The sequence below is a fragment of the Mastigoproctus giganteus genome, chromosome 3, assembly GCF_048544385.1.
Source record: "Mastigoproctus giganteus isolate SK-2022 chromosome 3, ASM4854438v1, whole genome shotgun sequence".
Classification (NCBI taxonomy): Eukaryota; Metazoa; Arthropoda; class Arachnida; order Uropygi; family Thelyphonidae; genus Mastigoproctus; species Mastigoproctus giganteus.
The window spans coordinates 228,058,133-228,085,898 of NC_143577.1; the positions used below are offsets into that span (position 1 = coordinate 228,058,133).

The window sequence follows — 27,766 nt, forward strand, 5'->3', positions numbered from 1 at the left end:
CAAAAGTGCGCTCGAAAACTAGGCAGGAACCTTAGAGGGAATTTGATTGAGGCATATAAGACTCTGAGAGGTGACAGTAAAATAAATGAAGGTGAAATCTTCATTATTATAAATTATGGAGTAAGAGGTTTATTTTATTTTATTATTTTTAATTAGTTTATTTTTATTTTTTGGCTGGTGCAGCAAAAGCCTAGGGTATCTTCCTTGCACCATGTGGCTAATAATAATAATACAGGGAAAGATTCCAGTTTTACAAGTTACAGAGTCGAGAATCAAGCATCTGCAAGTAGATTTTAACGAAGTTTTAAGTGTTAAAGGTTTAGTTAGCTTAATGCTGGACATATGGACTAAGAGCATATTTTTGAAGTTCTAGGATGATGCAAACAAGAGGACACAGATTCAAATCAAGAAAAGATAATTACTGACATAATTAAATTTGCTTTTAATCAAAGGGTATCAGCTATTGAAATGAGCTACTACCTAAGTATTGTAGAATCAGAAAGCTTTTGCAGATTTAAATATAAATAGGCACTTATATTTAAGTATTTGGAAGAAGTAGTCAAAACATTTAAATAGGATTTTTTTTTTTTTTTTTTTTAAGTATGAAGTAAACTTTGCTTCCTTGCACCTTTTTGCCATTTAATACTAAAATTAACACATTTTAATTTGATTCACCTTCATATACTATGTTAAATGAACTTTTTTCTTGCATTTTAATGGCTAAAGTCACTTACCAACAAAATGCATAATAGGAATAAACATGCGCCCGCTATAGCTGAAATGGTAACAGCTGCTATAATTCCCGAATTTGCATGGAACGGAATGGTTGTATCTGCAGCAGGAGGATCATATTCTATCTGAGATATTTTAACTCCAATAACCTATAAAATAATATAAGACAAAAATAATGACTGTAGAACTGCAACTGTATATAAAAATATAAGATCAGTATAATTACTGAAAATTAAATAAGTAAAAGTTGGGAATAAATGTTTACAATTGCTAGAATTACCATATTAAATTAACTACACCTTTAATTCCATTCAGCATTGAATCCAATTATGTTTCAGGAGGATATTCCAGTTCCTCACTAAAACTAATGTCTCCCCCAACATAACACATTCCTATATATAATCTGCATATTAAAAAAAAATTATAATTCCGTGCTGTCAGTGGAAGATGGCAATCTAAATTCAATACTAATTTTACAACACTAGCTAATTGAAGATGGATTTTAGAACTTTCCATTAACCATCATAATAAAACAGATTCTTAATATGATTTTGTAACTTCCAAAAACATTTTTCAAACAAAAAAATATATTTTTTAAAAAAACTTGTCCTCTATTGGAGGAAGCAATTTTAAATATTTCATATATGGCATATGAATATAAATATGAATTTATCATAAATCTATGTATACATACATACATACATACATACATACATACCATATATATATATATATATATATATGAATTTATATACATTCATAAATATATGAATTTATCATAAATCTTAATCATCTTATTCCAGTTCATCTAAGATACATGTAGAAATTTATTCCTTTTTGAACTGTGATCTTAGTATTAAATTGAGGAAAGACAGATGTAGGATAGACGTGCGGAAATTTGCCTTTAGCCAGCGGGTGGTTGGTTGGTGGAACAGACTTCCATCCCTTGTCGTGGAAGTTGATAGCCTAAATAAGTTTAAGGCTCAGCTGGATAGGTATTTCGAACGAACAGAGGGGTGAAGTGGAAGTGGTTATTTATTTTTTTTTTTATTTATTTATTTTTTTTTTATTTTATTTTTTTTTTTTGGCTGATGCTGCATAAGCTTGCTTTCTTGCATCAAATACTTCTACTAATGCTATTAATTTGTATACGTGGGCACCATCTTATATGACTTTGCCATGGTTAGATACGATACAAATGCTTTTGCTCATACAAAACATGGATAATGCTTGTTTACACTAAACAAAGGGGTATTATGTTAAATCACTCCCCAAAAGACACTTTGCTACTGAGAACTTCTCATCAATAAAAAAAAAAAATTCTTAATGAAATGTTTTGATACTGGAAGCAGAAAATTTAAATCACTTTTAGGAACAGCAGCTTTTCAGTATACAAGATGTCTTCTCAGTGAACTCAGACCATTACAAATTTAAATTGTATTGTTTTTTACCCATTTATAAAAGAGACTTTTTCCTCTTGCATTGCAATGTATTACTACAAGTTTCCTTGATGTCAGAATACACATAAAGAATATGTTCTGAAAGTGTCTATATGATGCTGTTAGTTTGTAGGTGATGCATCAACTAAATAGCCATTTCACACGTTATTATCAGTGCTTGGATTAGACTGAAATGGCATTCCAACACTTCTTAATCAAAACACCTTTATTAGAAATAAATAACAACCAGAACCCAAAAGATTCCTGTAGATATTTACTTCTAGTTTCAGAACTATTACTGTCTCGCTGGTGAATAACCAGGCCTTTCACCAATACAGCACCTCAATAACCCATAGGATATAAATCGCAAAATTAGAAATTGACACTGGTGTATCAAAAACACTAGTTTAAGCTCTTCTGCCCACTGAAAGCTAAATACAAAAATTATTTTCTACATCTTGTGGGATATCTTCACTGTATTGAGAGGTACTGATGTGATACATGGGAATCCACCAATAATATGGCAATATTCATTGAAATAGCAGCGTGTTTGGAGTTTTTTTTTTTTTTTTTTTTTTATGTAAACTCCAAACATGAGAGGTATTAGAACCTATAGTACTTAGTACCATGCTTGGGTTGGAGGTTGGAAAGACAAAAGAAGATATTTGTTGACATTGGACTTAAATTCTGTAGACTGTAATTTTCAGGAAATACGTATGAAGGAAGGTTGTTCCAGAAAACGCAGTTGAATGAATAAACGAGGAAGATGAAAAGTTGATTCTGTAAGGTTTGGAGTTGGACAGTAAATGGATGTTGGCTGGTGGCGGCACGTGTTCGGACTGTTTTGAAAGAGAGAGCGGGAATTATAGAAGCCAATTCAGAAGAACAGTGCCCGTGGAAGTATCTGTAGAAGAGGCATGCAGCAGAAACAGTATGTCTATGAGACAGTGAGTTTGGTGGTACCACAATGAAAATAACATCCAAATTTTTTATCCAAATATTGATTATATTTCACATGTCACATAAATAAAGATAGTAACAAGTTTCCTGATGCATATTAATTCCTAACGCTGTACTAATAGGCAGGTTCACCAGAAAAGAAATGCTACTCAGCAATGCAAAAAACAAACTAGCAGATTATAAAACTTTAATAAAAGCAGTTAAAAAATGAAATCCACTTTTTATTAATAATTATTTGATGTTTAATTACTACAGAAATGCTACTGGCTGTAAACAAATCAGAAATGCAGCTGATCAGCATACAAAAAAAAGTTCTGACTATAATAGGCATCCTGGCATGCAAATTCCGAGTATCCAACAGAAATCAATCTACCATTTTACACAGCTGCACACTATGCAAATTATTCATGTCTATAAAAATACAGGTTGCAACCACATCACTTCATTCCCATTTTTTTTGCTTGCTCAGTGGGATAGCCACATCTCCAGTACTCAGGACGGCAAGTCATTGTTGTAGTTTAGATGATTCTTTGAGATGATGGGCCACTGGACGACTTGAAGCCAAGCAGTTGGAGGTGGCACATTGGCTTATGTGTCATGCAGTGTTGTCTCAGCACTAAGGAAGCTGTTTCAGGAGACAGGAACCATTACAAGAAGAGCTGGCCAAGGTCACCTGAGGGCTATGTCAACCAGGACCGATGGCTATCTGGCTCTAACAGCAAGATGGAATCCTACAATGTCCTGTCATCAACTGTCTCTTGAGGTTGTAGCCACAGGTGAAAACATTTCCAATCAAGACTGTTAAGAAGAGGTTCAATTCAAGTGGACTCTACCAGTGTTTTGTATTCCATTAACCCCAAAACACCACAGAGCTCGTCAAAACTGGTTCCATGAACATGCCACTTGGAGCCGTGACAAATGGGGTACAGTTCTGTTCTCTGATAAGTCCTGTTTTAGTCTACAAACAGATTATAGATGTTATTTCATCTGGAAATTAGCATTAGTAGAGGCATATATAGAGGCCTATATGCCTCTATATATATATAGAGGCATATAGCATTAGTAGAGGCATTCATAAAAGTATCGGTAAAGGTTTCCACGTGTTTCAACTCGGCTAACCGTTCGTAATTTTCCCGCCTTTGTGATACGATAGTTATATACCGTACTAGATAGCGTTAGTTGAACTTCGTTAGCAGTTAAATTGTACGTTTTTTAAATAAATACATAACGACTTAGATTACAAACGTAATATAATTAATTATAATTAATTAATTAATTAATAGAATCATGACTCAGACCAGAGCAGCAAAGCAAAAGGCTCAAGCTAATGGAAGTGCTGTGGCTCAGAGCAGAACTGAGGGGGGCAGTTGTCCTCTGACTCACAGCCTTATAAAATGCACTGTTTGCTTGATGTTTGCAGAGCAATCGGGTACGGGACATGATACTGCCAAGGGGGATGTCTTTGTGTGTGTGCGCGATGCAAGGAGTGTATCGATATCAGGCAACAACTCGGCGTTCTTGTGGGCCTATATGAGAGCTTGAAGGACAGGGTGGATGCCCTCGAAGAAACTAAATTGAGGGGCCCATCAAGCTCTCAGCTGCCCACATCAACGCCAGAGCTTGCACTTGGGCATCGCGTGACACAGAGACAACCCCCAAGGCAGAATGCGCTGGTCCCGAAGGAACTAGTAGTTGTTGGTGACTCTATTGTCAGGGAAACGGGGAACATGCTTTGTAAAAAAGATAGGTGGAACAGGACCAGGGTATGTCTGCCAGGGGCAAAGGTTGATGACGTTGTGGAGCGAATATCATCTTTTAAGGGCACAAAAGGTGATATAGTTGTACACGTTGGCACTAATAATATTAAGAGTAGGAGACCGGCAGAATTACTTAACAAGTACAGGTCACTGTTGAACAAAAGCCGAGAATTAGGGTTGAATTTGAAAGTGTCTGCAATTCTGTCCAGACACGATAGGAGGGAGTATATGATGAGAGCCTTGTCGATCAATTCGGCCCTGGAAAGATTGTGCAAGGCTCAAGGGGTAGAATTTTTTTCAGCCTGGACTGTACTTGTTAACAGGAGAGATTGCTTCTACAGGGATGGGATACACTTAAATAGAAAGGGTGCAAGAATAGAAAAGAACACTTAAATAGAAAGGGTGCAAGAATATTTGCTGATGCTATCGAGGCAGTGTTAGGTGGGTCGGAAAACTGCTAGCTTGGGGGGAGACAAAGACCAATAGATTGACAGTAGCTACTGGCAGAGGTGAAAGAGATTCTTGCACTGCTTCTATTAGAATGAGCAGAAGCCTGAAAAACAAGATGCATGGTATTTCAGAGACTGCTGGGAGCCATTGCGGTACAAGTAAACACATGGGTTGTGTTAGGGTAGCTAAGAATAAAAACAGGTGCAGGTATACTTGCGTGTACACCAATGCTAGGAGTTTAGTAAATAAATTTGATGAATTTGAGGTATTGCTCAAAACATCAAAGGCAGATATTGTTGGGATATCAGAGACGTGGTGTCACACAGATATAAGGGATGCAGAACTGCAATTTGGGGAGTACAACGTCTACAGAAAGGATAGACAGGATAGGAAGAGGGGAGGGGTTATGCTATTAGTTAAGAAACACATAAAAACCAAGGAAGTGAAGCCAGTCGACATCGCTGGACAGTGCAGTGTTGAGTCAGTTTGGTGTGACATAAGCATTGGGAGATCAAAATTGAGAGTAGGAGTGTGCTATAGGCCTAATGACTCTGATGAGTATAATAAGGAACTGTACAGGGAAATAGAGTGGGCCAGTAAATCAGAGAGTCTTATAATGGGAGATTTTAATATCCCAGATATTGACTGGAATTTGGGGACTGGTTACTCACACACTAGCAGGGCTTTTGTGGATTTATTGGATGATTGTTTTCTACATCAGCATGTTCGGAAGGCAACTAGAGGGAGTAATACTCTTGATTTGATTATCAGCAGTGATTCTTCATGCATTAAGAATCTGCAGATAAATGAACCACTAGGTGGCAGTGATCACAGTGTGCTGAAGTGGGATTTACTCAAAGAGGTAACTACCATTAGGGGTAAAGGGAAGGGTTATTGCTTCCGTAAAGGCGACTACGATGGACTGAGACAGTATTTAAATTCTATACAGTGGGACCAACTGATGATGTTACCAACAGCAAATTCAAAATGGGAAGCATTCAAAGAAGTTATCTTGGAAGCTACTAGGCTTTACATACCAACCAAGAAATATTGTTCAAGGTTTAGGCCAAAATGGATGTCAGATGAACTAATGAGGCATATGGCAGAGAAAAAAAATGCATGGGATACTTACAAATTAACACATGACACAGAAGCCTATGATAGATACAAGTTGATATGCAACCAAGTTACAAAGGAGGTTAGGCAGGCGAAGGCAGATTACAAGAAATCTTTGGCAAGTGATGCAAAGAAAAACAGCAAAGAGTTCTTTACTTATGTAAACTCTAGAAGGAAGGGGATGAATCAGATTGGTCCACTTGATATTGATGGGTCAACTGTTGATGATCCTGCTCAGGTAGCTAACAAACTAAATGAATATTTTGCATCGACATTCACACATCAGGAGTTATTCAGCAAGGGGAATGCCAGAGGTGTATTCAACTCTAGCAGTAAGCAACAGAATCTTGAAATAACTGGGAGTAAAGTGGAGGAGAAACTGTTGAAGATAAACACAAGAAAGGCACCCGGGGTGGATGGGATCTATCCAGTTATATTAAAGGACGCAGCAAAGGAAGTAAGCAAACCCTTAGCCATAATTATGAGAGCTTCCTTGGACTCAGGGGAGGTACCCATAAACTGGAAATGTGCAAATGTGACCCCAATTCACAAAGGAGGATCAAAGGCTGACACAAGTAATTATAGACCTGTGAGCTTAACTTCTGTTCCAGTTAAATTAATGGAGGCACTGGTTAAAGAAGCACTGCAGGATCATTTAGACAAGACTTCAGTTATAGCTCAGACACAGCATGGTTTTGTTAAGGGGAAGTCTTGCCTGACCAATTTGATTGGATACTATGATGCAGTCACAAAAGAACTGGATGCAGGGAATAACTTTGATATTATATACTTGGATCTTAGAAAGGCTTTTGATACTGTTGCACATGGAAGACTACTACACAAATTGGAGCAGTGTGACATTGGAGGCAAATTGCTGCTATGGATAAAGGGGTGGTTGAGGGGGAGAAGACAGAGAGTGGTAATCAATGGACACTGCTCATCGTGGACTAATGTTATTAGTGGAGTCCCTCAGGGCTCAGTGTTGGGTCCATTATTGTTTTCTGTATTTATAAATGATATTGATGATGGTATATCAAGCTTAATGTCCAAGTTTGCAGATGATACAAAGGTTGGCAGGGTTGTCAAGGACACTACTGACACTATGCTGCTGCAACAGGATCTGGAAAGGTTGAGCAGATGGGCTGAGAGGTGGCAAATGAAGTTTAACATTACATTTGTCAAAGTACTACACATGGGAAACAGCAACCCCAGAGCAACGTATCAACTCTGTGGTACTACACTGACAGTGGTAGAGAATGAAAGGGACTTGGGGGTGGTTGTGCAGGCAGATATGAAGTTCTCTGAGCAGTGCAGACGGGCTGCAAGAGTAGCTCATGGAGTATTGTCAATGATATACAGGAATTTTTCCAGCAGGGAAAAGGAGGTGATTATTCCATTGTATAAGGCAATGGTCACACCACACCTCGAGTACTGTATACAGGTCTGGAGGCCTCATTTCAAGAAGGATGTAGAGCTGCTGGAACGAGTACAGAGAAGGGCAACAAGATTAGTGAATGGAACAAAGGGGTGCTCTTACAAAGAAAGGCTTAAGTTTTGCAAATTACAGTGTCTGGAGACTAGGCACCAGCGAGGTGATCTGATAGAGGTGCATAAAGCCTTGAATGGTTTAAGCATGCTCAATGCTGATGGGATTCTTCCTCTAGCTCAGAAAAATCACCTGAGAGGGCATAAATTCAAATTGAGGAAAGACAGATGTAGGACAGACGTGCGGAAATTTGCCTTTAGCCAGCAGGTGGTTGGTTGGTGGAACAGACTCTCATCCCTTGTGGTGGAGGTTGATAGCCTAAATAAGTTTAAGGCTCAGCTGGACAAGTATTTTGAACGAACAGAGGGGTGAAGTGGAAGTGGGTTTTTTTTTTTTTTTTTTGGCTGATGCTGCATAAGCTTGCTTTCTTGCATCAAATGCCTCTACTAATGCTAATATGATGCAAGAAAGCAAGCTTATTCAGCATCAGCAAAAAAAAAAAAAAAACACACCACTCCCATTTCACCCCTCCGTTCGCTCGAAATACCTGTCCAGTTGAGCCTTAAATTTGTTTAGGCTATCAACTTCAACAACAAGTGATGGAAGTCGGTTCCACCAACCAACCACCCGCTGGCCAAAGGCAAATTTCCGCACATCTATCCGACATCCGTCCTTCCTCAATTTGAATTTATGCCCTCTGAGCTGATTATTCTGAGCAAGATGAAGAATCCCATTGGCATTGAGCATGCTCAAACCATTCAAAGCCTTATACACCTCTATCAGATCACCTCGCCGGTGCCTAGTCTCTAGACTCTGTAATTTGCAAAACTTAAGCCTTTCTTCGTAAGAGCAACACTTTGTTCCATTCACTAATCTTGTTGCCCTTCTCTGTACCCGTTCCAGGAGCTCTACATCCTTCTTGAAATGAGGCCTCCAGACCTGTATACAGTACTCTAGGTGTGGCCTGACCATTGCCTTATACAAGGGAATAATCACCTCCTTATCCCTGCTGGAAAAATTCCTGTATATCATTGACAATACTCCATGAGCTACTCTTGCAGCCCATCTGCACTGATCAGAGAACTTCATATCTGCCTGCACAACCACTGCCAAGTCCCTTTCATTCTCTACCACTGTCAGTGTAGTACCACAGAGGTGATACGTTGCTCTGGGGTTGCTGTTTCCCATGTGTAGTACTTTACATTTGTCAATGTTAAACTTCATTTGCCACCTCTCAGCCCATCTGTTCAACCTTTCCAGATCCTGTTGCAGCAGCATAGCATCAGTGGTGTCCTTAACAACCCTGCCAACCTTTGTATCATCTGCAAACTTGGACATTAAACTTGATATCCCATCATCAATATCATTCATAAACACCGAAAACAACAACGGACCCAACACTGAACCCTGAGGAACTCCACTAATAACATTAGTCCACGTTGAGCAGTGTCCATTGATTACCACTCTCTGTCTTCTGCCACTCAACCATCCCCTTATCCATAGCAGCAATTTTCCTCCAATGCCACACTGCTCCAATTTGTGCAGCAGTCTTCCATGTGCAACAGTATCAAAAGCCTTTCTAAGATCCAAATATATAATATCAAAGTTATTCCCTGCATCCAGTTCTTTTGTGACTGCATCATAGTATCCAATCAAATTGGTCAGGCAAGACTTTCCCTTAACAAAACCATGCTGCGTCTGAGCTATAACTGAATTCTTGTCTAGATGATCCTGCAGTGCTTCTTTAACCAGTGCCTCCATTAATTTACTTGGAACAGAAGTTAAACTAACAGGTCTATAATTACTTGTGTCAGCCTTTGATCCTCCTTTGTGAATTGGGGTTACATTTGCACATCTCGAGTCTATGGGTACCTCCCCTGAGTCCAAAGAAGCTCTCATAATTATGGCTAGGGGGTTTGCTTACTTCCTTTGCTCCCTCCTTTAATATAACTGGATAGATCCCATCCACCCCAGGTGCCTTTTTTATGTTTATCCTCAACAATCTCTCCTCCACTTTCCTCTCAGTTATTACAAAATCATCCAGCTCACTGCCAATGTTTACTTTACCTACATCATTCTCCTTCCTGAATAACTCCTCATGCGTGAATGTAGATGCAAAATACTCGTTTAGATTGTTAGCCACCTGAGCAGGATCCTCAAATAACAAGGAATGTGGTATTATCCCTCCAACATCAGAGAAATGGCACTTATGGTGGAGGCAGTGTTCTCGTGTGGAGGTGGAATAGCGATTAATGGCTGCACCTGCTTCATGTTTTTGATAGGGACCAAGAACAGATCCTTGAACCCTATGTGCAACTTTTTAGGGGTTCGGTTGGCCCAGATTTTCTTTTCATGCACGAGAATGCCACTGTACATAGAGCTCAAGTGGTGGAAGAATATCTTGAAACTGAAGAAATTCAACGACTGTCATGGCCAGCACGATCATCAGACTGAAATCCGATTGAACATGTGTGGAATGCCGTTGGACGTTGAAATGCACACCGACAGCAAATTCCTCGGTCACTTGGTTAACTGAGGTCCGCACTAGTGGAAGAATGGTATTTGTTACCACAAAATTTTATAGACACCCTTATATCGAGCATGGTTTTCCATTGTTAGGCCTGTTTAGCTGTTAGAAGGAATCATATATGCCATACTCATGTATCAACTTCTGTAATGGGACCTTTTTTGTAATTCTTATACAATCCCTATAAATGTCCCTTATACCTGTATGAAGTTTCTTGCTGTCTCCTCATTTAATCATTATTCTATAGTACACTACCATACCAAATTTTGTCCCACTTCATCACAAGCTATACAAGTTACACCATGTTTTCTATGTGTTCTGTTAATTTTGTCAAATAGTGTATAAGTTACAAAAAATTAAATAATTGAGTTAATCTTTTTTGGGGGAATGGGGTGAAGTTAATTTAAATAACTTTTGACACTTTTAAATTAAAAATTCAATTTTTTTCAAGACTATGAATGGATAGGAAATAGCAGTACAAACTACAAAAACGACTAAAACAGTAATTTCCAGTGATGACAACACAGTTAATAATCTCCTTAAGGAGATTATTAACTGTGGATCAGAAACAAAATGGAAAATTTATTATTATGAAGAAAGCACAGTTTAATAACCACAGAAAATATGGTGAAGATTTACCTGTTGGACTGATGTGGAATGAAATACTGGACCTTGAGAGCATGTGGAAGTACTGTGGAAAGATTAGGAAAGTCCTGAGTGAGCCAATGGGAAATGAGATCACAATGTTCTGAGAACAAGGGTATTGGAAAACAGGAAGGATTTTCTTGAGGCAACCAAAATATGGTTGAAACTAGGATCTAAAATAATAATTGATTAATGGATTACAAGCGTAAACAAAGACCATAGACTAAACTAGGAAGAAATTATGATTTTGCAGTTGAAGAAAATCTGGCTGAAAGCTAATGATAATGAAATATAACTTATGGGAAGAAGTGAGTAAATGTAGGGAAAGGGGGGGAAGGAATAGGATATGTAAAAAGAAAGGAAGCATGAATATTGAAGGATAACTTATGATTCTGTTTCCTGGCTCAAAGCATTGAAGTAATTTTATCTAAGGTGGTTTTTAACCTTAGACAAAATTACTGTTGGAATAAACCTTATTATGCTGTATTGAAGAAGAACCCTTGCTTTTTGTCAATTGCTGATCCTCTAAAGCAACTAATTAGTAATTATTTTAGTTTTTGCATTTTTGAAAGTTCCTTTAGTCTGACATGATAGCTTAAATAAATTCAAGGAAGAAGTGGGCAAACTTTTGGAGCAAATGGATGGGTAAAATGGGAAGTGTGTTTTTTTTTTTTTTCTGGCTGATGCCGTAAGCTTGCTTTCTTGCATCATGCCTCTACTAATGCTAATGTGACATTTAAAAAAATCAGTTATATGTTATACTGAATACACCTTTCATGTTCTATAATAAAGGAAAATAAAAATATGTTATAATATTTATTGATGTTCTATTAATTTTATGTCTAAAAGGGATGCTGAATGCAATGAGTTATACATTGATGAGCCAAAACATTATGACCAGTGAGATGTTATGCAAGTCGAAGCAATTGCAGGTGAACTACGCCACATGCGCAGTCGGGACACTGTATAAAAAACACCCGATACTGAGCTCCATTAATCAGTGTTACTGTTGCTCTTCAGTTGGGAAAAGCAGCAGACTTAAGGAAGTTTGACAAAGGCCAAATTGTAATGGCCAGACAACTGGGTCAGAGCATATCCGAAATGGCACGACTGGTGGGATGCTCATGGTCAGCCGTGGTTAGTACCTACCAAAAGTGGTCCAAGGAGGGAAAACCCATGAACCGCCGGCGAGGTGTTGGACGACCACGGCTCATCGATGCTCAAGGTGAGCAAAGGCTCTCCCGGATGGTACATGGCAACAGAAGGGCGACTGTGGTGCAACTCACCGATAATTGGAATGCTGGTGACAGGAGTAATGTGTCACAACACACAGTAAATCAAATCCTGCTGAAAATGGGGCTGCGTAGCCACAGGCCGTTCCAAGTGGCCATACTAACCACGGTTCACCAGTGACAGCGCCTACAATGGGCACGCAAGCATCAAAACTGGATTGTGAGTAATTGGAAGAAGGTCATCTGGTCCGATGAATCACGTTTCCTGTTGAATCACCATGTGGAGGGCTGTGTACGTGTGCGTCGTTTGTCTGGGGAAGTGATGGTGCCTGGATGCACTGTGGGATGAAAACAAGCTGGTGGCAGCAGTGTCATGCTTTGGGTGATGTTCTGCTGGGATACCCTGGGTCCAGTCAGCCATGTGCCAGGCACTCTGACGTCTACTACCTACCTACCTACCTAAACATCATTGTTGGCCAGGTACACCCTTTCATGGCAACAGTCTTCCCCTCTGACGGTGCCGTCTTTCAGCAGGACAATGCATCATGCCACACCATCCGGATTGTTCGAGACTGGTTAGCGGAACATGAGGAAGACTTCCAGGTATTGCCCTGGCCTCCAAATTTCCCAGATATCAATCCCATCGAGCATCTGTGGTTTCTGTTGGAACAGCAACTCTGATCTGCGGCATCTCAATCATGGACCTTACAGGAGTTAAAGGATCTGCTGGTTATGTGTTGGTACCAGATACCACAAGACACATTTAGAAATCTTGTAGCGTCCATGCCTCACCGGGTACAAGCTGTTTTGGCTGCACAGGGAGGACCAACATCACATTAGGTAGGTGGTCGTAATGTTTTATCTCATCAGTGTATTTTTGTAGTACAAAAATGCAATAAGTTACATATTATAAAATATGGACAATAAAGAAAATTAATTAGTGATCACTGTGCTAATTCATATAAAATGTGTTTTTAGAAAAACACATTACTTGTATATTGCAAGTAAATGACGTTATGCACAATATTCTAAACAGTTATATAAAATAAGCTCACATTCTTTAATTTTTTTTTAAAGAATGTGAGATTATTTTACCATCATGAAAGGCTCTTTACTTCTTACACGTAAAGAACTTTTTATTGTTCCCTGTTACTTTATAGTACTAAATGAAAAATTTTAAAATGTAGTTACTATACCGACTGAAAAATTTTGCATAAGAATTTGAACTTAACTTTTTTTCCTCATAAAATTATCCCTACCTTATTATAAAAAGTTGTTCCCTGAGCTGGCACTCCTTTTTTTAGAATGATACCACAGATTTCTGTCATTTTGTCATCATATGCTCCATCTTTATCAGTCACAAATATATTTACAACAATAGATGGATGCCGTCGACGACGTACTAAAATGTCATTATCTCTACGAGGTTTACACTCTTGCAAGTTACTAAAAATAATTTGGTAAGGCTGAATAGGTTTGGTATACTGGGACAGAGATTCTGATAAATGTTTCCTGAATTCTTCCTGGTTAGCACAGAATTCAACCCAGCTCATACTAAGTGTAAGTGCAATACAAACTGGGAGACTACTACAGTTTTGCCTTATGGTTGTTGGCACACTTGTAGGTGGCCCTTCAGTTGATAAATCATGGTCCATTGTCTTATGCACTTTGGATATATATGTAGGAAATGAGCTTGATATAGGAGAAATGAATGTAGAAAATGAGCTAAATATTTCTGTAAAAAAAAAAAAAAAAGAAAACATGAAATAAGTATATTAAAATAAGATTTCAGTATCTCATAAAAAACTGAATAAAAAAATATGCATATAAATCATCAAAACTTAATTGATGATATATGTTATTCATGTAGGAAGCTTATCTGCTATTATTATTCATATTCTAATGGTCTGATTCCCCTGCCCCCTTCAAGAGGTCCAGAACTAACATTATCTTGGGATATACGAAATAACTTCAGATATTATATGTATTTATACATATGTATTTCAAGACATTAAGTAAAATCAGGCTTTTTGGTTTTGGAAAGCAAAACTATAAAAATGCACCAATAAAAGGAAACCATAACTGGGCAACAATTTAATTTTGCACTTATGCTATTGTTAGACTCTGGCTGATACATAAAAACAAACTATTGATATATAAATAGAACATACTTATAAACAACACAAAAAACACTTAGGATAGTATAAGCATCCTGTTCCTTTTTAAGAGAGAGAGAGAGAGAGAGAGAGAGAGAGAGAGAGAGAGGTCTCGTTTTGTGGTTTTAGTTTTCGTACATAGCCAACTTTATATTATTAATATTGTCACATTAAGTTACAAATACAATACTCCCCAAAGAAATAGTAGAGCTCTAATGACAAATAAAATTTAGTTTGTTTCAGTAATTTACATATTCACAAAGCAATTACATCATTAACTGACAAAATGCAATCAGGTTTTTTTTTTTATTAAGGGGTATAACAACCTATAGTACTTTAGGACCATGTATAGGTGTAAGGCTGAAATGACAGAAAACACAAATACTTGGTGGCACTGGATTTGAATTTCTGTATATTTGCAATTTTTTTTGCAAATTATAACTGAAGGAAGGCTGTTCCAAAGAACAGAAGTAGAGAAGATACACAAAGAGCAGCAGATCTATGTGGGAGAATGAAAAGAATTTGTAAGTAAAGGTCATTAATTAATTGTACTGTCCTCTTCAAGTATTGGGGGAGCAGGCAGCTACCCATGGCTTAGATATCAAGTATGGGTCAGCCTCTGCTAGTCAACGGTTTCCTTAGAAGTTCACAACCACCCCATAGATTTTATGTTCCTCAATACTTACATTGTATGAAAACACCAATTCACATGATAATTATAAGAATATATTTCTAACAAATCACTGATGGCACAAAGATGGGAGGAAAAACTGACATAAAAAAGTTACTAGTGAAAACAGCTATCATCAAACTGTTTTTAAGAGTCTGAGCATTACGTTAATGGTGTGTCAAGACATACCAAAATAGGATATGTCTATTGCATTTGCCTGGCTAATTGTTGCAAACTTCTGCCCTCACTGCAGCAAGATGACTATATCTCACTCTACACATTATTTCTTATTTAATTTTACTAAGCCAAAAGTTAACCTTTGATTAACTGACCTCAAGGTCTCATTAGAACAAATAACTAAAAAGTACAAATCTGCTTCAAAATTTCATTTCTTCTATCCAGTGGCCAGGAACATGCCTAGCAGGTTCTCATGGTATTCAAAAAACAGTTAGACAACACTTTGAGGTATCCAAAAATGAAGCAGCCATCTGGGGCAGCATTTCTAAATTAACACTTTGTAAGATCCCAATCTTACAACTCCAGAAAAATAATAAATTTTTGTCTTTTGAAATTAATTATGTTTAAACAGAGAGGGTAAGCTAACTGCTTTTGCATCTAAATCCGCACAGATATTCATCTAAAGCAGATTGCTGATTAGTTATGCCAATGTGAGCAAGTACAGAACAATTGGAAAGTGACAATTGATGGCAAGTTTGCTTCTAAAAATAATGATTCGGAATGCAGGCAATGGCAGGAAAGATATGTTGGGGAAGCAATAAAGTCACCGTCCAAAATTATCCATTAATCGTGGTAGAGTAATGGACTGTGAACCTAGTAATAGAAGATAACTTAGTTTCAGGTACATACAATGAAACCTACTCTAGAATGCACTTGGGAATCAGAAAGGCTTCTGCACTTGGGAATCAGAAAGATATGTTGGGGAAGCAATAAAGTCACCGTCCAAAATTATCCATTAATCGTGGTAGAGTAATGGACTGTGAACCTAGTAATAGAAGATAACTTAGTTTCAGGTACATACAATGAAACCTACTCTAGAATGCACTTGGGAATCAGAAAGGCTTCTGTTTCTGACTACAAGCAGAACAAACCGGATTAAGGGAAAGTACAGTTAGGGGAAAGTTTCAGAAGGAAGTGGCTCCACAACCTTTGTACTTCTGGGGAAGGATGCTCAGCCACACAGCACGTGGAGGAAACAAAAATTTCAGATAAATGAGATCAGCAGGCAGCAGATCCCTATGACATCTTCAAACATCTAGTGGAGTCAATGCCTAGGCAAACAGCAGCTGTTATCTGTGCTAGCTGTTAAATGGTGACCCAACACAGTATTAGGAAGATGGTCAGGTCATAATTCAGTGATCACTCGGTATATATTATGATACTACACAGTAAATGGTAAAGAAGCATCAAGCATATATAGTACCCCTTATGTAGGTCACAAAACCAAAACTTACAGGTTTAAGTGGTGACATGACATCATTCTTATTGATATAACTCTATATGTGTACATGAGATGTTTTTTTAATTAGCCAAATCAAGCCTAGACTTTCTTGTTGCCTGTTTAGTATGGTACTGTAAATTGGTTCCTCTGTAAACAATGCCTCAATATGAAAGCACATTTGCTAATTTAAAAAGTTTACTTTTTAATAAATCAAAGTAAACTAAAAAATATAATGCTTAATGAATTCCATAAACTGTTTTTGTCTGACAAAGAAGATGAAGAAATTGAGTTTTAAAAATGGTAGGCAATAATATACATTATTGCTTACCATTTTTAAAACCTTTCAAATTTAATTCAATTTTAGGATATTAAACTCTGATATAACTCAACCTTAAAATTATGATGATTTTTTAGTGCTTCAAAGGTAGATTCATATGCCACAACATACAAAAGTAAAAAATTTGCATATAATAAATACAACAGATTTTTATGATAAAATACTTTTAAGATAAATTTTATTTTAAAAAAAAATTCATACTGTATAGCCAAACTCACCTGCTGTCTTCGAAAAACTTGAAAGTAATGACACAACTTTTACAGTTGAATGGTTCAAATCGATACCCGTTTGAATACTAACTTTTTCAGTAACATAAGGTGATGTCATGGACGTCAACAATGAGGAGGGAATAACTGTAAAATTATAGTGTGTTAAAATTGAATGCACACTATTTGGAACTTGCATGAAGGATGACTGAACAGTCATATCACTCAAAAGACTTGTACCTACAGGCACACTGTAGTATGTTTCAGAAGTAAACTCACGAGATATCACTTTTTCACTAGGAACTGAATCAGAAATGTTAAATAGAGCAACTGTTGAGGAGATTAATTCTTCTGGGAAAACTACTAATGCGGTTTCATTTATTTCAAATTCTGTAGTGTAGTTCAACTCATGATCAAGAGAATGTTGATTGACTGGTTCAGTGAGAAGAATTTCACCAGACGGTAGATACTCCACAGATGAAGAAAATCTAAGGTTTTCACTTGGTCCTTCACTTAGGAATAGAGGAGAGGTCAGAAATTGTGTATTATGCCAACTATAAAAAGTAGTAGATAAAGAATCAGTCGGTGATACTACTTTGGTTGGTTTAATATGGAGTGACGAATCTTTATTAACTTTATCTGTGTATCTTGAAGTGCTCCATTCTTCCTGAGGAACAATTGTGCTTGCTACTGTACTTAGTTCAATCTGACTTTCAATGAATGGTGTATGCTGAGATTGTATGGGAAAATATGTAGAGGTTATATCGCTTAAGCTTGTATGTAAATCTGACTCAAGAACTTCTTCATATTTGGTTGAAAGTTCTGTGTGTACAAAAACTGAGGTAGAGGTGCCTGGAATTAGTGATTCATAGTGATGAGACGGTAGCTCAGATAAACTAACCCCTGTTGTTCTACTGGTGAATGATCTACCAGATATATAACTAGTACTATCATCAGGTTTGAATTTTATTTCTTTTACATCTTTAGTCCTTTCAATGAATGAAATTTGATTCTGATCCAGATTTTGATCTTTTTGTTCACTGTCCAAATTATGCACAGCTGTTGCACTTTTAAGTGCCGAGGAACTCATATGACAATGTGAATGACTACATGTTGATTCGACAGCAAACCACGTTGATTTAAGTTCCATAAATTTATTTGTCTGTGTACTGAGTACACTTATGTTTTCATTTACAGTGGTATCATTATAATTAAACGAATGAAGATTGTGATAAGTAGTCGATATTTGATGCACTTTCTGCAGTTCACTGTTTGGAGAAACACTTACTGATGATGCCAATACATTAAAAGAGTCTGTAGAGTCTACAGCAGGCATTTTAACTTTAAGAAGATCTTCATGATTGGAATCCAGAGCTCTTGCATTTTGTGCAACTGTAACGTTTACTGGAATATCTTTCTCACTACTTTCACTTTGAACAGATTGATTACTCAAAATTTCATTCTGCTCATGAATAGTGGAGAGTGGTTGAACACGACTAGCTTCTTTTGGATTTCTTGTTTCTTCAAATTCTTCAGTAGTACCAGAGTATATATTGCCTTGGCTTCTGTCTGTGTGGATCAGTTCCTCACTTGGCTTCTGACTGCTTGTCTGTTCTTCACCTTCATGAAAGCCATCTTGCTGGTGAAAATTTTGTGTAATGTTAGTAGAACTTGAGTTAAGGATTTCTTGAAACTGCTCAACCCCATCATTCTTTGGGTTTTCATTCTCATCTGATGGGTTATTATAATGGAAATCACCTTCTTGTGGAGCATGAGTAATCTTGAAGTCGCGAGGATCACCTTCTGCAGTCAAAAATTCGGAGGTGGTCGTAGTTGTGAATGCTAATAAAACATAAAAAAAAATACATGTGAAACTGAAAATTAATGAAAAAATTACTTAATATATTATTTTAGATATAAGACTAAATTCATGAAAAATAATTACTTGTATAGGCAGTAAAACAAGCAGAATCTGAGGAATATTGTTTACCCTTCAAAATTATGTGTAATTCTCAAAGTTTGCCTGTAACAAGCAGTTTCTCATACCCAGAAATAAAAAAATGAAAAAAATATCCTTCAGACCTTTCTTTTAGTTGTCGTATATGTAATATATGGAAAAGTATTAAAATATTTGTACACCCATCTGTTCAACTTCCGTCTCTGGGGATGATTTTATCCCTCCAATGCTGCATTTATGCATAAGTGCACTGAATACAGTTTTGCCAATATTTATGACCCCGAAAAGGTTGAAATCCAAACACAAAATTTAGTCCCTCATTTGAGCCAAGTTTCTGCTTCACATAATCAATGATGTTCAGAGAGCAGCATGTTCTTGCAGTTAGGATCTTCATTAACATACTGTTGCTGTGACCCACACTTCATTTGTTCTATTATTATTGGTAATAAATTGTAGGTGTATGGCTACAACACAGAAACAAAGGCCCATTACTCTCAGTGGAAGACTCCATGTTCTCTAAGTCCCAAAAAAGGAAGATAATCTTGATCAAATGTGAAATAAGTATATTAATATTAGTAGTGGCAAATTATGCAAGAAAGAAAACTGATTAAGGAACAGCCAAAAAAAAAAAAAAACCTTCTCACATGACTTGTCCATACTTTCCAATATGTTTAGTTCTTCCTTGAATTTATTCAAACTACTACACACTTACACAATAACAGGTGGCAGTTTGTTCCAACAATCAAACACCTGATAACTGAAGGCAAACTTCTGCACATCTATCCTGCAACCATCCTACTTCAATTGGCGCCTCCGTAGCCAGGTGGAAAGGAGCAGCAGTGCGTAGCACACGCTTCTTGATTAGACTGGGGTTCAAGCCCGTCACCACCAAATACGGAGGATGCGGAAAGGTCAGGGAATGACCACCGCATATCCCAGTGCAATATGGCCTTAGTTGCTAATGCTCCTAAACCAAATAACAAACAAACGAACAAACAAACCTACTTCAATTTGAATTTATGCCCCTCACATGTCTGGTCTAAGCAAGAGGAAGAACGCTAACAGCATTGAGCTTGCTCAATCCAATCAAAGCCTTAAGATCAATCAGATCACCTTGCAGGTGAAGAGCCTCCAGATGCCGCAATCTGCAGAAATGGAGCCTTCTTGGTAAGACTATCCTTTTGTTTCCTTCACCAATCTCATTGCCCTTCTCTGCACCCATTCCAGCTGATACATCCTTCCTAAAATGATGCCTCAAGACCTGTATGCAATATTCAAGATACAGCCTAACCACTGCCTTGTACAATGGAATAATCTCACCTCCTTATCCCTGCTAGCAAAGTTCCTGTATATCATTGATAAAACCCCATGAACTGTCCTGGAAGCCAGCCTGCCTACACTGCTCAGAGAACTTCACATCTGACTGCACAATTACCCAAGTCTTTTTCATTTTCCACTACCCTGAATGTAGTACTGCACAGTTAATACTACATTCAGGGATTACTATATGCATTATGCATATAGTAATATGCAGTACTTTGCATTTGTCAATGTTAAACTTCAGTTGCCATTTCTCAACCCATCTGCCTAATTTTTCCAAATCTTGTTGCAGTAGCTTACTGTGATTACTGTTGTTAACCACTCTGCCAACCTCTGTACACAATAATGGTCTCAGCAGGGAACCTTAGGGGAACTCCACTAATAACATTTGTCCACAAAGAGCAATGCCATTAATTAATAACCACTGTCTTCTCCCCCACTCAACCATCCTTTTATCCATTGCAATAACTTGCCCTTAATGCCATACTGCTCCAATTTGTATAGCAGTCTTCCATGTGCAACAGTATCAAAAGTTTTCCTGAAATCCAAGTATATGACATAAAAATTATTTTTTATATCCACTACCTTTGTTATTGCATCATAGCATCCAATCTTATTGGTCAGACAAGATCATCCTTTAACAAATCCATGTTGTGACGGTGGTTTAATTGCATTTCTGTCTAGATAGTCCTGCATTGTTTCTTTAACCAGTGATTCCATTAATTTCCCTGCAACAGAGGTTAAGCTAATGGCTGTAATTACTCATTTTACCTTTTGATCTCCCTTTGGGAATACATCTGTATATCTCCAGTCCATAGGGCCCTCCCCTGAATCCAAACATGCTCTCATAATTATGACTAAGGGTTTACTTACCTCCTTTGCTGCCCCCATAATGTAACTGGAAAGATCCCATTCACCCCTGGCACCATTTTTTATGTTTAGCTTCAACAATTTCTCTTCCAATTTCCTCTCAGTTATCACAAAATCATTTAGCTCCCTGTTAGAGTTTCACAAACTTCTAGCATTCCCTTCCTTAAAGAATTCCTCATGTGTAAATGTGAAATTACACATTAAGTTTGTCGGCAACCTGAGCAAGATCATCAACAATTTAACCTCTGTTTCATCGACATCAAGTGGACCAATGCGATTAAATCCCATCCTTCTATTGTTAATATACATATTGAAGTCTTTGCTGTTTATCTTGCATTCCCTGCCAGAGACTTGTCGTGATCTGCCTTAGCTTGCCTGACCTCCATAGTGCATTCTTTGCATTGTAGAGGTATTAGTGTACCTGTACACCTGATCATCAGCTCCAGACATCAACCGCACACCATTGCCTTGCATTTTCATCTCTTTGTAGATATCTTTCCATTCGTGTATACACTAGTTTATATACACTAGTTTTTAAACTAGTGTATAAACTCATGTATACACTAGTTTATATCTACCATAGGCTTCTGTACTACCTGATAATTTATATGCATTCCATGCATTTTTCTTCTTTGCTATATGCTTATGGTGTTTGCCCAGGGCATTGTTCATTATGAATTTATCCCTCACGGTCAAAGAGTGAACCAGAATACTAAAAACCAGTTCTACAGTGATTACATGATGCTGTTTGAAGAAAGCAGTGGAAATGGTGGGCTTCAGGGAATTGGCACTTGTGTTGTGGCAATTTCCCTGCACAACTGGTGCTTTCTACCAAAAAATTTATTCAAAGCACTCCATCACTGTGGTCCCTTATCCATCAAACTCATTGGATTCAGCTCTCTCTGAGTCTCCGCCACATTTAAAGCTGTGTTATGTGACTAGCACCCAAATGAGTTCATCAGTAATCAGACCATGAGAGGTCACAGATTTGCAATGACTGAGGAAATTATTCAGAATGTGACACAGGAACTATTAAAAATTCCAGAAGAAGCCTATCAGAAATGTTTTTAGAAGTTGCAGAGGCACTGGATCTGCATACATGCTGCAAAGGAGACTACTTTGAAAAATATCCATAAGGAAGAGTGCACAAATGGATTCCTTCAAATGTGTACGCTTCCATCAGCACTGAAAAGCATAAATCAAAACTAACTGGACCATATAACTTCTCTCCAATCCTCCTGCATTCAAAGAATGCAAATAGTGCATTCTTTGTAGGATTCTTTGCATGGTAGAGGTATTAGTGTACCTGTACACCTGATCATCAGCTCCAGACATCAACCTCACATCACCTTGCATTTTCATCTCTTTGTAGATATTTTCTGGATATCTTTCCATTCATTAAAGATTTGAATGGTATTGGTCTTTGAACATTTGACAAGGGCAATCCTCCTTGTCAAATGTTCAAATCCTCTCTTCTGCAGCACCTGCTAAACATACACTGAAAATCCTGTCTCATTGGAAGTCCATTCCCAATTACTGATGAACTCATTTGGGTGCTAGTCACATAACACGGCTTTATTGCACTTTCCTGCACACATCACACAGGTGACCACTTCGATTTGCAGATTTTTGTGTAGATTGAAGCATATAGCCCAAAACTCCATGGTTCTAATAAAGTGGCCATGCAATATAGATAATATACAATATGGTTTCTGTATGTAATAGGCGCCTCTGTAGCCAGGTGGGAAGGAGCAGCAGTGCGTAGCACACGCTTCTTGATTACACCGGGGTTCGAGCCCATCACCACCAAATACGGAGGATGCGGAAAGGTCAGGGATTGACCACTGCATATTCTCGGAGCAATATGGCCTTAGTTGCTAATGCTCCTAAAAACCAAACAACACACACACACACACTGTATGTAACACCAAGGTCCAACCCATATATATTGTTGCCCGAGACAAGTTATAAATATGCTCCCCCCTTAATAATGATAAAATTTTTCTCATTCACGAAAGAGGAGCAGTGTCGTGTTGTTATTCATCTTATGAATATAGTGAGTGACATAAAATCTACCATATGTAAAGATTATGCTATTTTATTGAAAATGTTACTTAATTGAAAATACCTCAATATAAGATGCAAACAGTTTGGTAATATTAGGAGAAGTCACTGTTTCTCGTTTTTAGGCACAATGTGGAATGGAGAAATACTGGACTACTAGAGTCCAATAGCTGTCCATTTCACATCATAAGACATTAAAAATAAGTACTAAGGTGTGATGCTTGAGTCACAATTTCAATAGTCCAGGGGAGGAAAAAAGGTTCAAAAACATCAGCACCCATTTTTGTGATAGACACTATAATGAAGTATTTTTGTTACTACAAAAGGTCTTAATCCTGCATTTAGAAGAGCAAGACATTTGCAATAGGTTGCAGATTCACAAGAGGCAAAATGCAGCCTTCTGGTCTAAGTACAGTGTTAGAGTAATGTTCTCCATAAGAAAAATCAGCCAATAATGCTTGTAAGGATGCGCCATCACCATCTTGGGTCGTTGATGTCTCTTATAAAGGGATGGGGGGGTTAAACTATTCTTGAAAGCTTTGCTTACTTAAACATCTTTATGAATTTTATGTACATGAAATGTAACAAACTCCTAACCTGGTAGGAGGATGGTAACCTGGTAGAACTCCTAACCTGGTACCTCACGAGAAAGTTGTCTATTAATTATTGGTTCAAAGTTAATTTCTGAAACTTTCTTTACCTTCCTAAATATAGATATAGTTTTATCCAGGTTGTTTTTCGAGTAATATTTTTGTTTTTCACAGAGTAATAGCAGGAAAGAATGTGACATATGCCACACACCTGTTTTTGTAACTTTTGTGCTTAGTAAGTGTGCAGCACCTCATAGGTGGTGCTCATATTTCATGTTTATATTTCAATTGCATGCTGAATGACTGCTGTTCTAGTTCAAGGTTACACACCAATTAAGTTCAGTAACTTTGTAAATACAGCATCATCTGTCCTTGAAAGAAACACTTCAGGGCTTTTCAAGAGGAACTAGCTAAAAACACATGAGAACTTTTGATAGCATTTGTTCCTTTCAACTATTCTAGTAATTATTTTTGTGTAGAGTTTTTGAAACTAATAGTACTCAAACTTTTTTTGTTTTATCAAAAACTATAGAATATTTTCATACTCTACTGTAACTTTTTTTTTTTTTTTTTTTAACTTTTATTGGAGTTCATTATAGGATGTAGACTTCAAGCAGTATGAAAAAAACAGAATTCTACATGGAGAAGAGTACACAAGCATAATTTTTAAATTATGTTTCTGTTATTAATAGCATCTAATATTCATATGTCTATCTATCTTATTTATCTGTCTGTGTATATTTTTTCCCTGTAATACTGTATTTAAGCAGAAATATATTCACATGCATAAATTTGAAATTTTGTACATTAACAATTTTATTAACTCAAAAATGGAAGTACTGAGCAGTTTCATGCTTATACTTTATATTCATAAAGTTGGTTTTTTTATTTTTTTATTTTGAGCAGAATTAATAAATGTTTCTGCATATTTCTCCTTAATATATGCATAATACAAGCAGAAATATGTGCACAGGTATTTATACCAGCTGGTTTTAAGCTGTTATAAGTTCGAAAGTTTATGTGCTTAATAATTTTATCAACTACGAAATGGAAATGCCCAATAGTTATGTTTATACAGTTTTTTTTTTTATTTTGAGTAAAATTAAAAGTTTCTATTTCTACACATAGTATATAAGCAGAAATGAGGGAGCAAAATTTAAATATTAAATTTTGCTCCCTTATCAGTTTTATAAACTTTAAAATGGAAGAAACTAATATTTTCATGCTAATATTTTATGTTCATGAGGTGTTCTTGTTATTTTGAGTGGAACTAATAAAAGTTTTATTTCATTAGAAATAATAATGCAATTCATTCACAAAAAGGTCCAGCATTCGTATACTGCAAGCATAATTTTCAAAAATTAAAGTTTTTCCACAAATAAAAAACAAATTTGGAAACCTATCAGGTTCTGTGTGTGTGTGACCATTGGGGGCACACCAGCTGCTGGGTTAAACATCTTCATACCAGAGACCACTAAATTTTTTTTTCCTTATTTGAGAAAAGGATTTACTTTAGATGGGTGTAAGAGGTACACTGTACTAGTTCTGCACTTTGGTCTGATCACTTGACAGATTTAGCTGGGTTTTTCTTGAATTCCTCTTGTATGAGCGTCATGGAAAGAAGTAAGGTTTGAAGCCCACTCTATCCCTCTGCATGTTTCTATTCTCTTTAAATTTCTTTACCCAGCATCATATCCTAAACACTTGGATTTCCCTTCTGCACGTTGCAGTAATTTCTGTATTAAAATACGTAATTTGGTCTCTGATAACCAAAAAATGCTTGTGTGCTTTCTCCTGAATTATCACCAGCTACAATTTCTAAAGGCCATATTATTATTTTCTAGTAGGCAAAACAAGTTTTATAGTGATAAGACATAAAAATTTCTGTATTTTTAAAAATGATATTTTTAAGCTGGTTTAAAACTTTTGAGTTGACCATGTCTATACTCAGATTCATGAATTCCAGTAGACATTTCTAAGGCATTGGAATACATTCATTATGAAGTACAGTGGTTTAGTGTCTATCTACTGACTGATCAATAAATGAAAAAGGCCTCATGCTATGAAAGTTGTGAAACAGTTGTACAATAGAGCATAACCTTAATCCATAAGTAACACTGAGCAAACTACATCTGTACTAAGTGCACTGACCTCATTATGGAGGAAATTCCTCACAAGTTGCCTTGATATTGCACTACACACTATAAATAAAAAGAACTGCTCCAATGAAGAAGTATATTGATATTTATTTAAAATCTATGCAATTCCCAATACCATGCTGGTTTCCCCATTTTTTGGGGCCCCTCATCAGTGGAGATGTAGGCACCATAAGTGAATGACCCGACGATTCAATGATGAGATCAGAATGAAATAATGCAAAAACCTTGTACCCCATATTATTTATTTTTGCAATAATAATGGTATTTGTAGAACACTCTGCAAATTAATATCAGTTAATATTTTTGTATAGATAAAACATGAAATATAACTTACCTATCCAAAACAGTGCAATACCAACAACTGCACAAGAATTTGTTATTCGCAGTTTCTTGTTGAAGACCATGGCCTGTTTACAAAAGTTTCTGTTGCCGAACAAACGCTGACCACCAGTCCATTTTTATTTTATTCTTCATGAGGGCACCAATGTCTCAAATAAATATATGACAAATGCAGTTGTGAAAATTCCAATTGTTACAAATGGCATATCTTATCTGGCTACTCTAAGACACAAAAAGGAAATTTAATCTGAAAGTAATTAGAGTAAATAAAATAACTGGCATTAGATTCCATCCTTTTGATTAGGATATTTATTAAACAGTGTGCAAAAATTAGTGGTTGGCATAATCAAGAGGTCATAATCGGTTATTTCAATTATAGAAAATCGTTCAATTATATCATTCAAATGAGATAACCAAATGATTAGTAAAGAAATTACTAATCATTCAATTATGGAAATCATCCAATTATGCCCATCACCTGCAAAAATAGTGCTAACTAATTATTCAAAAATTTAGAGCTAAAAAAGACTGAACAACTTATGTTTTTCAAATAACACATATTTCAATACTAATGCATTAGCTGAATGAAGTAAAAATCAAACCATAAATTTTTTTAAAAAAATTGGAATACTAATATTTTACTGTACATTCCACTCATTTAGAAATCATTCTAGTGAAAAATTTCTGAATACATTTTTTTTTTATATTTCATTGCTTTAAGCAATTTTTTGTTAAATCTTAATCAACTTTGATCATTTTTTAAGGTTTTTGTTCTAATGCCGATTTCAAAATTTTTTTTTAGCATTTCATTTTGAATGATTCTAGTGATATGGCTAATCTGCAAGATTTTGCAAGATTTGTTTTTTTTATGAAATTCATACCAAAGGTATCTGGAAAACATTGTAGAAATGGGCATAGTAAGAAACAGGTATGCACATATGCATGCCTGTTTCATAAGCTTGAGCAGAGTTATTGGCTACTTTTATTAACCCACAATCTTGTGCACAGAAGATGTCACTGTGGGTTGAGTAATTCACAATAATTACCTCTGAAATGGCTAACAGACTGATAGCGTATTAAAAATTATTTGGATGTTGGTTAACTAAAGAATCAAACCTATATACCGGTACAACATCACGTTGACTAGCTTAAAATATGGATTATGTTAAACTTGGATTATGTTCAAAACATTTTGCAACACTACATTAAATGTGATAAAATAAAATAAAAATTATTTTGCACCCTTCAACTCTCATATCAAAAATACATTCTGGATGTATTTTTCTGATAAAAAA

At 36.6% G+C, this 27,766-nt stretch overlaps 1 protein-coding gene across 3 annotated transcripts in view; it reads right to left on the reverse strand.

Moving 5' to 3' along the window:
* The window catches only part of LOC150088811 (uncharacterized), a 131,997-nt gene that overhangs the window by 22,531 nt on the left and 81,700 nt on the right, over positions 1-27,766 (reverse strand). For all 3 annotated transcript variants that reach the window (XM_090369669.1, XM_090369671.1, XM_090369670.1), the window contains exons 2-5: positions 26,467-26,718; positions 17,185-19,014; positions 13,604-14,079; positions 735-881 (exon numbers count right to left, since the gene is read on the reverse strand). In XM_090369669.1, the coding sequence (XP_090225795.1) occupies positions 735-881; positions 13,604-14,079; positions 17,185-19,014; positions 26,467-26,536 (2,523 nt within the window). In that variant the 5' untranslated portion in view covers positions 26,537-26,718. The remainder of the gene's footprint in view (positions 1-734; positions 882-13,603; positions 14,080-17,184; positions 19,015-26,466; positions 26,719-27,766) is intronic.